General features: G+C 38.4%; 1 protein-coding gene and 3 non-coding genes across 5 annotated transcripts; all 4 read left to right on the top strand.

Annotated features, from left to right (window-relative positions):
* The first annotated feature begins 504 nt into the window (after positions 1-504).
* Positions 505-5,799, top strand: HSPA8 (heat shock protein family A (Hsp70) member 8). 2 transcript variants are annotated; one of them, XM_074302705.1, is made up of 9 exons: positions 505-748; positions 1,724-1,933; positions 2,293-2,498; positions 2,914-3,066; positions 3,161-3,716; positions 3,948-4,150; positions 4,251-4,449; positions 4,745-4,977; positions 5,371-5,799. In XM_074302705.1, the coding sequence occupies exons 2-9, from the start codon at positions 1,729-1,731 to the stop codon at positions 5,554-5,556; spliced, it is 1,941 nt and encodes a 646-aa protein (XP_074158806.1). In that variant the 5' UTR covers positions 505-748; positions 1,724-1,728; the 3' UTR covers positions 5,557-5,799. The 2 variants fall into 2 exon arrangements, with proteins under 2 accessions (XP_074158806.1, XP_074158807.1); XM_074302706.1 differs by lacking the exon at positions 505-748 and having other exon boundaries at positions 1,705-1,933.
* On the top strand, positions 2,621-2,710 carry LOC141565320 (small nucleolar RNA SNORD14). The gene has a single exon (XR_012488988.1). It is a non-coding gene; the product is annotated as a small nucleolar RNA SNORD14 (small nucleolar RNA).
* Positions 3,774-3,862, top strand: LOC141565319 (small nucleolar RNA SNORD14). The gene has a single exon (XR_012488987.1). It is a non-coding gene; the product is annotated as a small nucleolar RNA SNORD14 (small nucleolar RNA).
* LOC141565318 (small nucleolar RNA SNORD14) lies at positions 5,193-5,287 on the top strand. Its single transcript, XR_012488986.1, has one exon. It is a non-coding gene; the product is annotated as a small nucleolar RNA SNORD14 (small nucleolar RNA).
* Positions 5,800-15,318: the final 9,519 nt, after the last annotated feature.

The raw sequence follows: 15,318 nt of genomic DNA, 5'->3' as shown, positions 1-15,318 counted from the left end.
CTGCCCCGTCAACGACCGGGCCCAAACCCCAGGAAAAGACTACCCGGCACGCCCAGAGGTCTGGGAAGGCGCACCCCGACCTCACAGGCAGGAAAATGAGGACAAATTAAGCGGCGACCATTTTGTTCCCTCTTCACTTCCGCCCTTCCCGAGAAAAGCTTCCCCTCCCCCCTACGGCCCTGTCTGGGCCCCGGAGCTAATCCGCACTCGCGAGCAGCACCCCCTAGAATTCGCCCACTCCCGGGGCGTGATTGGTTCTTTTCTCGGTTGCCTTCCTAACTCTTTTTCTCCCTTTGTATCCCCGAGCGCATGCTCGAATTCCCAGCGAAAGGCTAGGAACCATTTTCCCTCCCCGCCTGCAACTATGGAGGGCTCCCGCGCGCGGGTTTCCATTAGCTCCGCCTATCCCTCTCATTCACTCCCCCGCCCTTCCTTTCCCGGACAGCGGGGGCGAGACTGAAGGTTCGAGAACGCGGAGGGATTTCACGTCACGGCTACGAGGGGCGGGATGGGGAGGGAAAAGGCGAGGCCTGAGGAGGAGGAACGACTCCTTTCATTGGCCCGCAGCCGGTGGTGGCGTCACTATTGGACAAGTGCTCCAAGATGGGCAGCTGGGATAGGCGGGTCCTTTCTGGAAGGTTCGGCGATGGGATATAAAAGGCTGGGGGGCAGGCGGAAGCCGGTCTACTCAGCGCAGCAGCAGCCCTTCTTTCTCCACAGCGGTCAGCCACGACCCCCGACTCCCCAGGTAAGGCCTAAGGGAACGGCTCTAAGGTTGCTTTTAGTGTAAAGAATTCCTTACAATCTTCTATTTTTGCAACCCTTACTAAATGAATCCAGTTGCTCGGGAGCTTTTGCGGGGTTTTTGTTGCAGTGTATATCCTACCAAGAAAACAGGCTGAATTTTTTTTTTTAATGTGTATATACAGCGGGGCACCGGCACATTGGGAAAATGAGCCGTATTTGCCGTTTTCTTTAAAATTGAAGGGGAAAGAAAGATTTTTCTCCATGGCGTTGCAAAGCAAAATCCGCAATGCCGAACGCGGGCGGGGTTGAGATGGGAGCATGGGAAACAGAAAAAAAGGGGGGGTGGCAATCAGTCGTAAAGGATTGCAGAGGACTCGCGGAAGGGGCGGATGGGGGAGGGGAGGCGGGAGCGAAGGGACGCGCAGGGCCTTCTGGGGCTTAGTTCTTGTTACTGAGTCTTTGCGGATGTCACGGGGTCAAGGTGGGGACGTCCTGACGAGATTTTCCGTTTGGACCGCGTGGCTAGAGTTAAGGAGCTGAGGCAGTGTGCATGCTGGGTAATGTAGTTCAAGTGTACCACGTGGCTTTTTCTGCCGTGCCTGCTCGGCTTACATCAGAAATCCTCACTCAATAAAAGGGAGTAGGCAATTTGGCTTAAATCCAGCGGTTGGGAGTTTAGGAGAAGCCACCAAAAATAGCTGGGGCCATTTTTGTCCTTTTTTAAAAAGGGGGAAGGTGGGGAGGAGCCTGGCCGCCTCTTTTTGCCCTAGGCCACGTGCACAGCCAATGCTTTTGTGGGGTGGTGAAGTTGCTCTGGCTGGAGTGTAGAATAAATAGCATTTTATTAGAACCTCCAACCAAAATTTTTATTATTTAGGGACAGCCTCAGAGTTGATAGAAAGGCTATCTGATTTTCTCTTACTGGTTATGAGATTGCTAATACATTACTGATGTTTTTAAACGCATTTCCTTGTAGCAACCATGTCGAAGGGACCCGCAGTTGGCATTGATCTTGGCACCACTTATTCCTGTGTTGGAGTCTTCCAACATGGGAAAGTGGAGATCATCGCTAATGACCAAGGAAACAGGACCACCCCCAGCTACGTCGCCTTCACCGACACAGAACGATTAATCGGTGATGCTGCAAAGAATCAAGTTGCAATGAACCCCACCAACACAGTTTTTGGTAAGAAATCAAACCACAGTACTGAAATTGTTTTAATAATAGAGAATTGGAACCTAGTAAGAAAAAAAGTGCAAGTGTTAGGCTTCTAGAAGATTCCAAATCCTAGAGTCTGCTTTGTTACAGTTCCTGGGCAAAAAACCAAAACATTTGCAAGGAAAGACTGCTTTTTTGGGGGGGGGCTGGAAATGAGTATAATTTGCTGGCCAAAATTGGCCATTTGGTTATTTTTGACAACCAAATAAGATTTTTTATATATATATTATACATATTTCATGTTATTATAGCTGTGGTCTAAATTTTAGAGTTTACTTAAAATACTGACGTATATAAAACAGACTAAAAAAATCAACTTCTTTCAGATGCCAAACGTCTGATTGGTCGAAGATTTGATGATGCAGTTGTACAGTCAGACATGAAGCATTGGCCTTTCACGGTGGTGAATGACGCAGGCAGGCCTAAGGTCCAAGTGGAGTACAAAGGGGAGACCAAAAGTTTCTATCCTGAAGAAGTATCTTCTATGGTCTTAACCAAAATGAAAGAAATTGCTGAAGCTTACCTTGGGAAGGTAAATGATATTAATATAAGTTGCTTATGAGATTTACTTAGTGTAGATGTTTCTTTTCAGTTATGGTTTCAAAGGTTTTCTAAATCAAGTACCCTTGTGCCTGATAGTATTCAGAGACTGGCTTGCCATGATGATATTGGTACCAAAACCATTCGTAGTTTCCACCAGAAGTTGCTAATGATGGCAAGAACCTTCCTTGGATGTCTGAGCGAGCCTGATACCCTATAGCTAATACATATTTGCTAATGCAAATAGGATTTCACATGAAATAAGGGATCTTCATTTTGTAGGTGAGGGACTAAGAACAATACACTGATATGTAGCTAGCATAAAAGCTGACTGTTCAGGTTACTATGCTTTCTAAGTAATGGTTTAAAGAATCTCGTCTTACTAAACATGATCTTCTTTGCTGTAGACTGTCACAAATGCTGTGGTCACAGTACCAGCCTATTTCAACGATTCCCAACGTCAGGCCACAAAAGATGCTGGAACCATCGCTGGTCTCAATGTGCTCCGAATCATCAATGAGCCAACTGCTGCTGCTATTGCTTATGGCTTGGACAAAAAGGTAAGTATAAAGGGTCAAATTATTGATCTGATGTCTCCCCAATTCATTCATTCTCTCTCCTCCATAACTAATAGCTTTTTCATTGAATTGACAGGTTGGTGCCGAAAGAAATGTGTTGATCTTTGATCTTGGAGGTGGTACTTTTGATGTTTCCATCCTTACCATAGAAGATGGCATCTTTGAAGTCAAGTCCACAGCTGGGGATACCCACTTGGGTGGGGAGGACTTTGACAACCGCATGGTCAACCATTTCATTGCCGAGTTCAAGCGAAAGCACAAGAAGGACATCAGTGAGAACAAGAGGGCCGTTCGCCGTCTGCGCACCGCTTGTGAACGTGCAAAGCGTACCCTCTCTTCCAGCACCCAGGCCAGTATTGAAATTGACTCCCTCTATGAAGGTATCGACTTCTACACATCAATCACTCGAGCCCGGTTTGAAGAGCTGAACGCTGATCTCTTCCGTGGCACACTGGATCCTGTGGAGAAGGCCTTAAGAGATGCCAAGCTCGATAAATCACAAATTCATGACATCGTCCTGGTGGGTGGTTCTACTCGCATCCCCAAAATCCAGAAGCTTCTGCAAGACTTCTTCAATGGCAAGGAACTCAATAAGAGCATCAATCCTGATGAGGCTGTTGCTTATGGTGCAGGTAATTTACCTTATTCTCTCAAATGTTAGGCTTCCACTTAGAGATAACTAAGCATGTTTGCTATGATGAATGTTCCAAAACCATTCGTAGTTTCCACCGGAAGCTTGCTAATGATGGCCAAGTACCTTCCTTGGATGTCTGAGCGAACAGGCCCTCAGAATGATGTTTAACAACTTTGTCTTGTTTTGATTTTTTTTCCCTTTTATCAAGCATATCTTTTTCCCCCCACAGCTGTCCAGGCTGCCATTTTGTCTGGAGACAAATCTGAAAATGTGCAGGACTTGCTGCTTTTGGATGTGACTCCTCTTTCTCTTGGAATTGAAACTGCTGGAGGAGTTATGACAGTTCTGATCAAACGTAATACCACCATCCCCACCAAGCAGACACAGACCTTTACCACCTATTCTGACAACCAGCCTGGTGTGCTTATTCAGGTATGTGCGGGTTCCTGTCACTGTCTATGGCAGGGAGTCCTATAATTACACAGGGTATGGGGAATTAAGACAGTAAGCTGATCATAAAATTCTTTCAAAGGTTTATGAAGGTGAGAGAGCAATGACAAAGGATAACAACCTGCTTGGCAAGTTTGAGCTCACAGGAATCCCCCCAGCACCCAGAGGTGTTCCTCAGATTGAAGTGACATTTGACATTGATGCAAATGGCATCCTTAATGTTTCTGCTGTGGATAAGAGCACAGGAAAGGAGAACAAGATCACCATCACAAACGACAAAGGTGAGCTTCATTTCCTTGAGAACTTTAGTGGGGAGGGGAGCAATGCTGGCCAAACAAGGGATGTCCAATTTTTGTAGCATCTCTTAAGGCAATCATGTCTGGCCAGAATAAAGCAAAGTGGCTGCTGTGATGAAAGTGATGCAAAACCATTCGTAGTTTCCACTAGAAGTTGAAAAACAAATGTTGGCCAAAGTTCCTTCCTTGGCTGTCTGAGCGACCGCTGCTTTTCATAACCCCAGTAGTGAAAAGTGCATTTTAAGAGGTGGGGAAATAAGCAAAAATATTTTTTTTCTAGGGCGTCTGAGCAAAGAAGACATTGAGCGTATGGTCCAGGAGGCTGAGAAATACAAGGCTGAGGATGAGAAGCAGAGAGACAAGGTTTCTTCCAAGAATTCTCTTGAATCTTACGCTTTCAACATGAAGGCTACTGTTGAAGATGAAAAGCTGCAGGGCAAAATTGGTGATGAAGATAAACAAAAGATTCTTTACAAATGTAATGAAATAATCAACTGGCTGGATAAGAACCAGGTATGTCTAAATATCTTTGAGTGCTTATATCCCCCCAAAACTGAATTTTAAAATTATTGGTTCTTAACTTATAAGCTATAGTGTACTCAAATAGTGAAATGAATGTCCTTAGTAGTAAAATTTCTTATATTTACAGGATTTATCAAGCCAGAAAGTACACACAACAGGAATTTCCAATTTTGTCAGTTCAATAGCTTTTTTTGGGGGGGAAGTGGCCGCTATGATGATAGTTTACCCAAACCATTCGTAGTTTCCACCAGAAGTCTTAGGACTTATGTTGGTTAAAATCCTTCCTTGGATGTCTGAGCGACCATGTTGTAAATGGTGTTTGGTGTAGATAAACTTTTATAAATTTGAATGTTAAATGTCAAATCCTGACCTTTTTTCCCCCAGACTGCTGAAAAGGAAGAATTTGAGCATCAGCAGAAAGAATTGGAGAAGGTCTGCAACCCCATCATTACTAAGCTGTACCAGAGTGCAGGGGGTATGCCAGGAGGCATGCCTGGTGGGTTCCCTGGGGGTGGAGCAGCCCCATCTGGAGGTGCTTCTTCTGGACCCACCATTGAAGAGGTTGACTAAGTGCACCAGAAGAAAAAGCATTCCACGCAGCTTTCCAAAAATTGAAGGACTCAAATTTGTAGCCAAGGCAGTAGCACTCTAAAAAGTAACATTTAAGCTACTGTGTAAATCTGGGCATTCTGAATACTTGAATGTGTGCAGAGGGAGAGGTTAAACAACATTGCACTTTATCAGTACTGTAATAAACAAGTGGAAATGCAATTCTTGTCCTGGAGAATAAAATCTATTTAAATTGGCACCATACAGATGGCTCCTGATTTCTTGGGAAAATTTTCGGGGGGGGGGGGGAAGGGAGGGGGGAGAAAGACTGTGCTATTAAGTTTGTACTAGAGCTTATGAATTTGACTTAAGGTATACAAATCTAAAAAGGATCTGGAAAAGATTTACACTAGGCATGAAGTCATTTTAGCATACCCTTTCCCCTAGTCTTGAACAAAGGTTAAAGAGATGGCAAGGCTGCTCTAAATGAAGATGGTAGTCAAGTCAACTATGAAACTTAACAGCTAAGCACCTTTTTAATTTATTATTACAGCTGTTTATTAAACTCTGAAGTCCTTAACTAATTTTGGGCTACCGCTAAGTGTTCTGGTTTAAAGGGTTTTGGGGAAGCTTGAATTAAATTGGTTCTGGGATTGAAGCCACCTTTTCCCCATCCCTATACTTAACCTGCTTTACCTTTTAGATTTTTGACCAGTCACCTGGTCAAAAGGTTCTATAGAACCTTTATTCTTTAGATGTAAACTTGGAATGGGAAATGTTGGCTATGTAGTGAGGTTGCCTGGGGGAAATGTTGGCTATGTAGTGGTTATATTTCAGTCAAACTGGCCTTTGAAAGCAAAGCTATACTTGGTCTACCCTTTGTGAACTGTTGAATCAAGAACTGGCTTTGTAATAGTTTATTCTGTGTCCCTAAGTCACACTTGACTATGAATGAGATGGTATTTATTCACATTAAAAAGTGGGTTTTATAAATTTTTAATCATAGTTGATATGTTAAATATTTAAATAGACATATCCTCATTCCATAGTTGGTTTAATGGGTTTTTTTTTAAAGCAAATTTGTAAAATGGAGCACAGTTATTAATGCTTGGGGTTTGTCTCTACTGGAACTGCCAGTTGGTCACAAAAATCTCCCAATAGTCTAGTCACAATATTTTTCATCTAGATCCAGACTTAGCCTTTTCATCATGGAATATCTGGATCCCCTGGAGTATTTTTTACATAACAAATTTAGTGAAAATTTGAAGGCTAATAGGAAATTGTTTCTCCTTAATTCGTGTTCTACAGGTAATCCCTCTGCTGTACAATAGAAATAATCTTGATTTGGCATGCCATCTAGTGGCCATTATAAACATTGTCAGTTGTAAACTTCCACTTGTTCAGGTTAATCAGTCTACAATGAGGCATGAAAGGTGATTTGAGATTTCACAGCAATTTAAGGGGTGATGGCATGTTGACGTTGTGATTTATGGATCCCCTCAGTTTTGTCAGTAGATAACCCATAGCTAGTAGTTTACAATACAATAGACCACTAAGTTAATGGTTTACATTTCATCCTTTTGCCGTGATTTCTGTTTTAAAGTGCATCCCAACTCTACTGACAATGCTGTGAAGTGAAACAAAAGCCAACCCTAAATCATTAAAAATCTGTTTAATCCCTAATCTAGTAATCCTGCTAATATAAAGTATACTTTCACAGGCACAGTGGAAAAACATAATGGAATTGGAAACAGGACACAGGTTGGGGTACTGGTTCTGCCCGTTACTACCAGTGTGACAGTGGGCAATCCTTCTCTTAGCAGTCTGTTTCCTTAGCTTTAAAATGGGTGCACTTTAAATCTTGTGATTCTAGGAGTGAAGGGAAGGAGAGTAAACCAGAAGTAATCTCTGACAATTCCTGTTCTACAAATGCTTCCAACCTAGAAGGATGAGTAACATATCCCCCAAAACTTGTAATTAAAAAAATACTACTTTGGAAAGTACACTTTTATATTGTACAAAACCAGTTCAGTAAATCTGGCTGGGAGACCTGTCACTGCTTCATAGGATCTTTGGATTTACCTATAATAGCCCATTTGTAAATTTCCATTTTCATTTTTTAAATAAATCTTCCTTTGTCCCTATTAATGTGTAAAAACCACTTTGAACACTGGTTTTTTTGTTTGTTTTGTTGAGGCAATTGAGGTTGACTTGCCCAGAATCACACAATTAGAAAGTTGTCACATGTCTAAGGCCAGATTTGAACTCTGATCCTCCCAATTCCAGGGCCAGTCCTGTATCTACTGCATCATCTAACTACATTGAATATTGATTAAAAAAAATTTTTTTTAAAGATAACTCAACATTCATTCCTATAAGATTTTGAGCTCTAAATTTTCTCCTTTTCTCTCTCCCCCTTGCAAGCGACTTGAGATAGGTTATACATGTATAATAATTTTAAACATTTCCATATTAGTCATGTTGTGAAAGAAAAATCAACAAAAAGGAAAAACCAAAAGAAAAAGCAAAACAAATTTTTAAAAAGATGAAAATAGTATGTTTCCATTTTCATTCAGTCTTCCCTACTCTGGATGCAAATAGCATTTTCTATCCCAAGTCTACTGGAATTTGATAATTGATTTTTTTTTAAATTATGAATTCCTTAAGGGTTAATGCTGAAAATTACCCATGCATATATCTTGTAAATAAAAAGTTATAATAATTAAAAAAAAATTTTTTTTTTTTTTTTTAGTTCCAGATTTCTTTTTCCTTTCTTCCAAGCAATAAGCAATTTGTTATGGTTTTACATGTGCAAGAATGCAAAACATTTCCATGTGGAAGAAAAAACAGAAAACCCCCCACAGAAATCCATTAAAATTTTTAAAGTGAAAAGTTGTATGCTTTGATCTGCATCCAGACTTCCAATTCTTTCTCTGGAGGTGGATATCATTTTTTATTATGAGTCCTTTAGAATTTCTTGCATCATTGCATTGCTGAAAATACCTAAGTCATTCACAGCTGATCATTGTGCAATATTGTTGTTACTATATATAATGTTTTCTTAGTGCTGCTCAATTCATTTTGCATCAGTTCATGTAAGTCCAGGTTTTTCTGAAATCACCCCACTGGTCATTTATAGTCCAATAGTATTCCATTACAATCACATACCACAACTTATTCAGTCATTCCCCAATTAATGGGCACCCTTACAATTTCCAATTTACCACCACAGAATTGCTATAAACGTTATAAATGTACAAATAAGTTTTTTCCCTTTCCTTTCCCTCCCTCCCTCCACCCCTCTCTTTCTCTCTCTCCCTCCCTATTTCCCTCCCTCCCTTAATTTTTTTGTGATACAGATCTAGTAGTAGTGTTACTAGATATGCAGTTTTATAGCTCTTTGGGCAGTTTCAAATTACTCTACAAAATGGTTGTATCAGTTCAGTGGAAGTTTTCCACTTCCTTCCAACATTTGTCATTTTCCTTTAGTTCAGAGTTGCTTTAATTTGCATTTCTGTATTCAATAGTGGTTTAGACCATTTAAGAAAAATATGGCAAATAGCTAAATATCCATTTTCACCCAAAACTGTGACTCTTGCCTTTTAAAATGAAGTCTACATGCATTTATTAAGCATCTATTATGTGCTGATCAAACATTTATTAAGGGCTTACTAATGTAACCTCAAGGAGCTTGCACTCCAATGTGGAGAGAGGAGCAACAACATGCAAACAAATATATACAAAGTGATCTAAATACAGACTAAATAGCAAATAACTAAAAGAGGGAAATCCTTGGAATTAAGAGGGATTGGGGAAGGCTTTCTATAAAAGAACATTCAGAAGGAAAGTCTCTGGATTGGCAAAAATACTGCTGGCATTTAATTGGGCAAAAAATTCCTTAAACTGCTTTAATTTCATCTTCATTGGTCATATATTCACTCTTTTCATTTTTAATACTAGTGATTTGGTTTTCTCTCTCTTTAAAAATGAAATTAACCAATTTTTAATTTTATTTATTTTTTTCATAAAACCAATTCCTAATTTTATTCAATTTTTAAAATTCTCACTTTTATTAATCTCACCTTTAATTTTTAGACTTTCCAATGTAGTAGTGTCTTATTGGGGGTTTTAAATTTATTCTTTTTCTAACTTTTAAAAACTATACCCAATTCATTAGTCTGCTCTTTCTCTATTTTATTGATGTAAATACTGATGTATACATTTCCCTCTAATCACTGTTTTTGCTGTATTCTATTGGCTTTGATATGTTGTCTCAATATTGTCATTCTTTTTAATTAAATTATTCAATATTGTCATTCTCTTTAATGAAATTATTTGTTTTTGTTATTTGTTTTTTATCTCACAACCCCACTACTTGGTCTATTTCCAAAGATGACTAAGGGAAGAGGAAAAGAAGCTATATGTTCTAAAATGTTTGTAGTGGCTCTCTTTGTAGTAGCAAAGAACTGGAAACTGCTGGGATGACCAGCAGCTAAGGAATAACTGAACAAGTTGTATATGATTGATGGAATACTACTGCACTATAAAAAATAATGAGCTCAATGAGCTTAGAAAAACATGCAAAGATTTGCACAAAATAATGAAAAGCAAAATAAGCAGAATCAAGAGAACCTTGTATTCAGTAATAGCAATATTATCTTAACCTAAATTTCCTCAAATGCATTTTGGGGGGGATGAATTATTTGGGGTTAAGTGACCCACAGCTAGGAAGTGTTAAGTGTCTGAAGCTGGATTTGAACTGAGGTTCTCCTTACTTCAGCATTGATGCTCTGTCACTGCTCTAATCTTGGCTAGAGGGTATGATCTGGAGGAAGTGAACAAAAGAGACTGAGAAACATTGGTCAGTTTGGGAAGAGGAAACTAGGAGAGAGTGGTCTGACATCCTAGAGAGAAGGCAGTGTGATCAGCAGGGACAAGAGATCAAAAGGAACTATAATCAAGGAGGAAAAAAGCAACAGACACTGGATTGGGCAACTAGGAGATCACTAGCAATTTTGGGGAGGGTAATTTTAGTGGAATGACACCACTGAAAGTGGGAGTGTAAGAGATTAAGAACACAGTGAGAGCAACATCAAAGACTAATTTCAAGGGACTCAACAAGGACAAACTGTTTTATCTGTGGAGATGTAAATGATTGGTTTAAGATGGACATCAGTAATTGAATAGTTCAAAAGAAGGATTGGGGAAGAGCTGAGTATGACTCTAAAAAGCAAAACTGTCTAGGAAAAGGTAAAAAACAATGATTATGCTGTAAGAATGAGGTGCAGAAGAAGAACTGACACAGGCGTGAGAAGGGGAGAAGGGCTCATATTTCTGAAAACCTGCTCACCTCGAGAACAATACATACGTACACATACATACACACATATATACCATGAATGGTAGAGCACCCTCCAAAGTCTATGAAGAAATAAGGGGAGAGAGGATAGAGTGAGGTGGGGTATGGAAGGGTGTATATATTTATGGGAGTGGAGCAAGATGTGGACAATTATAAGAATGGGATAAAATGGGGAGAGAAGATAAGGGAAGGATCCAGGGGTGGGGGGGATTAAGTAAAAGCAAGGCAAGTTAAGGAGCAAGAATTAAGATAAGAGAGTTACACAAACCTAATAACAAGAATCAGCAGTAGAACTTATTAGAAAAAAAAAGCAGGGCTAGTAGTCATTGAATTCAAAGTCAAACTTTAAAATTCAATCAAGAGAGAAATCTACATTGTATTTCAACCATAATAAGATTAATTTAGATTCATATTTACATATGTGTAAATGTATATAAATTAGTTATATATATGTGTATATGTAGATATATGTATGTAAGTGGGTATGTATACAGGTATGAATATTGTATATGTGCTTAACTGTAGGAATGAGAGGGGAATGAAAGGGGAAAAAAAGAATAAAATTAAAAATGCACAACAGAAAACAATAAAATAATAGGGAAGAAAAGAAAAACAATAGGCAGTCACTAATATAATGTCTTCTATTATTATATATGCTTTCTTGAAATGGAAATTTATTATTACATATTTTGAATACTCCCTGTTATTCTTCTGGGTACATGACAATGGTTTTTTTCTTTCATTTTTCTGTCTTTTTCAATTTTGTATCTTTTTCAATTTTGTATTTAGTATTTATTATTATAACTTTTTATTGACAGAACATATGCCTGGGTAATTTTTTTACAACACTATCCCTTGCACTCACTTCTGTTCTGACTTTTCCCTTCCGTCCCTCCACCTCCTCTCCTAAATGGCAAGCATTTTTTGTATTTAGTTTTAAATAAATAAATTTTATTTTTTTAAGGAAGAAGAAAGAAAGTTATAGATAATCTCTTGGAGGACTTTAGCTACAAAGACCAGAAAAGATATAGGATGATAGTTGGCAGGGATACAAAGGCAAAAAATAGTCCTAAATTTCAAAAAGTTTACAGACTAATGGAATTTCTCAACTTGAGATCTTTGTGGAGAGCAGTTCTTTTCACCTAAATTCATTTGACTGGAAGCCAATAAATCTAGAGACAAAGCCAAAAGATAAAACTTATCATCAGCTGATGGTCAGTCACCATGAGGCTAAACAACTCCACAGAAGAGAAGGAATATATATAGAATATATAGAGTCTAACATAACTTTAGGACACGATGACAAAAAGAGACTGCTCAGCCATCTTGTGTGTTTGGGAGGCTGAGTAATAGAGAGACAGGGTGCTCAGTGATATTTTGAGGGGAGAGTGTGTTAACTTTGGGGTAGCCTTGATATTACTTCTAGGTCAGGTATGTTCCAGTGGGGTGCATCTTTGTAATTATTCTCATTTGATTTTCTTGGGTGGGATTCTGTGGTTAATCTCAAATGTCTGTGACTGGAGATGAGTGAGATGGAGTCAGATGGAGAATATATCCAGCATGCAAGTTTTGTACATTTTCTTCTCAGAATCCAGGGAAGCCAGGAGACATAGATTAGAGATAGTGTTCCACATATGGCAGACAGTGAGAATGCCTGAAATGGGGTATGAGTCCCTGCAAGACATGTCACAAGATCTTAGGTTACATGGTGGAGTGAAAGGTGTAAAAAGCCCAGAAAGGTAGGAAAGGGCTTTCAATGCCAAAGAGGATTTTATATTTGGTTGTGTAGGTTGGATGGAGCCTTTGTAGATAAGTGATTGTAGGAGTTGGGGATGGTAAGATCTGAACTTTAGGAAGATTCATTTGACAACTGAGTAAATGTAGAATTACAATAACAATATAGCTAGAATTCATCTGACAGTACTTTAAGATTTACAAAATATTTTACTTATATTATTTGATCATCTAACAACCCTGAGTCAGGTGCTATTATTATGTCCCTCTTTACAGAAGAGGAAATTGAGTCTGAGAGAGCTTAAGTGATTTTAGGGTCACAGAGTACTTTCAGAGTCTTCCCAATTACAAATCTAGCATTTTATACCCTGTGAAATTTTATTATAAGTAAACCGTGTAATTTAAAGATCATAATATTATGATTACTTTTTTGCATTAAAAATGGATAAATACAAAAGAACTGGTTTATTTCTTTCTGTATTAATAAACTCAGGGAAAATCTAGCACTTAAAAAAAATGAATTTTTATTGTGAAAATATAGGAAGATCATAAGTATAAACTCCCTCACTTCCCTCCATCAAATTTCCTCATACTAATGAAAAAATCATTTTCATTAAAAAATAAATTTTATTTTTTCAATTATCTGCAAAGATAGTTAACATTCATTTTTAATAAGACTGAGTTCTACATTTTTTTCCTCCCTTCATCCCCCTTCCCCAAGATAACAAGCAATCTGATATAGGTTATATATGTAGCACTTTTTATGATTCTATGAATTAAGATTAGAGGGGATAGTAGTGATCATCCAGTTCAACTCCCTGGTTGGAACAAAGAAAATGAGGCTTCTTGCAGGTCACAGGCAATAATCAGTGGTGGGACCAGGTCTTAAACTCAGCAATTTTTTTCCCCCCACTCCAAATCCAGTGTTCTTTCTATGGCACCACTCTTTGTATCAATTATATATCTCCATTTTCATCAAGGGTTGTGCCTAATGAGTACTCATGGATACAAATATGGTGGTAGTAAGTAGAAAGAGCCCTGGAAATATGATAGCCAAATTCTGGAACTCTCAGGTCAAAGAGAAAATACTTCAAGCATCCAGAAAGAAACAATGCAAGGATAGTGGAACCAAAGCCAGGGTAAATACAAGATTTAGGAACTTCTATCTTAAAGGACCAGAGGACTTGGAATATGATATGCTGGTAAGCAATTGAGCTAGGATTGCAATCAAGAATCACCTCCCAGCAAAACTGAGTATAATCCTTCAGAGGAAAAGGTCAGAATTGAATGGAAAATTTGATTTTCAAATACAGGATTCTGGAAAAGCATAAGGAGGTAATCAGGAAAGTAATATGAGACTTAATAAAGTTTATCTATTTACATTTCTACATGGGAGGATGATACTTGTAACTCATTAGAATAGTCTCATTATTATGGCAGTTAGGAGCGTATATCGATAGGAAGCACAGGTGTAAAATGAATATGAAGGGATAATATCTTTTTTTAAAAATTATGAAATTAAGGGGTAAGAGAGGAATGCACTGGAAGAAAAGGAAAAGGAGAAATAGAATGGTGCAAATTATCTGCCATAAAAAAAGAGTTAAGAAAAAGCTTTTACAGTGGAGAGGAAGAGGGGGAGGAGAGAGGGAGTGAGTGAACCTTACTCTCATCAGAATTGGCTCAAATAGGTAATAACACACATGCTTAATAGGGGTATAGAAATCTATTTTACCCTGGAGGAAAATAGGAGGGGAATGGGATATGGGAAGGGAGGAGAGTGATAAAAGAGAAGGTGTACTGGGGGAACAAAATGCTTTTGAGGAGGGACAGATGAAAGCAGAGAGAAAAAAATGGGGGGGGGGAGAACACAATTAACAATAGTAATTGTAAAAAAATTTTCAAAGCAAGTTTCTCTGATGAATATTATTGTTTTCTGGAAAATGATGATCAGGAGGCTCTCAGCAAAAAAACAAAAAACAAAAAACCTGGAGAGTCCTCCATTAACAAAGTGAAATATACTTGCAAACAAAGTAATAGCAATTTTCTGGGATGACCAGCTGTAAATGATTTTGTAATCCTCAAACGTACAATCGTCCACAACTATTTTGAAGGATTTATGATGAAAAATCTTATTTATTCCCAGAAAAGAGACTAATTGTCTCAATACAGATCAAAGCATTCTTTATTTCTCTCTCTATCTCTCTGTTTTTACATTTTTCTTGAGGATTTTTATTTTCATTAGGGTGGGAGATCTATGTTTTCTTTCACAAGCTGCATTTTATGGAAATTTTATGGAAACTTCACATATGGTTTCTTAATTGTGGGTGGGGATGAGGTTCTAGAGAACCTAGAATTCAAAAATCTTAAAAACAAATGTAAAAAATTGTTTTGAATGTAACTGGGGGAAAATATTAAATAATTTTTTTTTTTTTTTTTAAAGAGCCCCGGTATAGGGATTAAGAAAATCTTCATTCATCTCTTCAGTAGGCCACTCACTCAATTCCTGTATGAAGCAAATCACCTCAGCTTGCAGAGCTTGAGCTCCTTATCTATAAAATGAAGGGTTCAAGATTAGATTAATGTGGTTTCCAGTTTGGGAATAGGGATTATTTCTTTTTTTTTTGTCCTTTTCTGGCACAGAGTTGATCTTTCTGAATGCTTGATGATAATATGAATTTTGGTCTATTAAT

The sequence above is a fragment of the Sminthopsis crassicaudata genome, chromosome 3 (assembly GCF_048593235.1).
Source record: "Sminthopsis crassicaudata isolate SCR6 chromosome 3, ASM4859323v1, whole genome shotgun sequence".
Classification (NCBI taxonomy): domain Eukaryota; kingdom Metazoa; phylum Chordata; class Mammalia; order Dasyuromorphia; family Dasyuridae; genus Sminthopsis; species Sminthopsis crassicaudata.
Note: the sequence above shows the minus strand (reverse complement) of the source record. Positions and strands in the feature narration are given on the sequence as shown.

Coding starts and splice junctions, on each gene's coding strand:
- HSPA8 (XM_074302705.1), top strand. CDS start 1,729: ATGTCGAAGGGACCCGCAGTTGGCATTGATCTTGGCACCACTTATTCC. Junction 2,499..2,913: donor CTGAAGCTTACCTTGGGAAG/GTAAATGATATT, acceptor TCTTTGCTGTAG/ACTGTCACAAATGCTGTGGT. Junction 3,717..3,947: donor GGCTGTTGCTTATGGTGCAG/GTAATTTACCTT, acceptor TTCCCCCCACAG/CTGTCCAGGCTGCCATTTTG.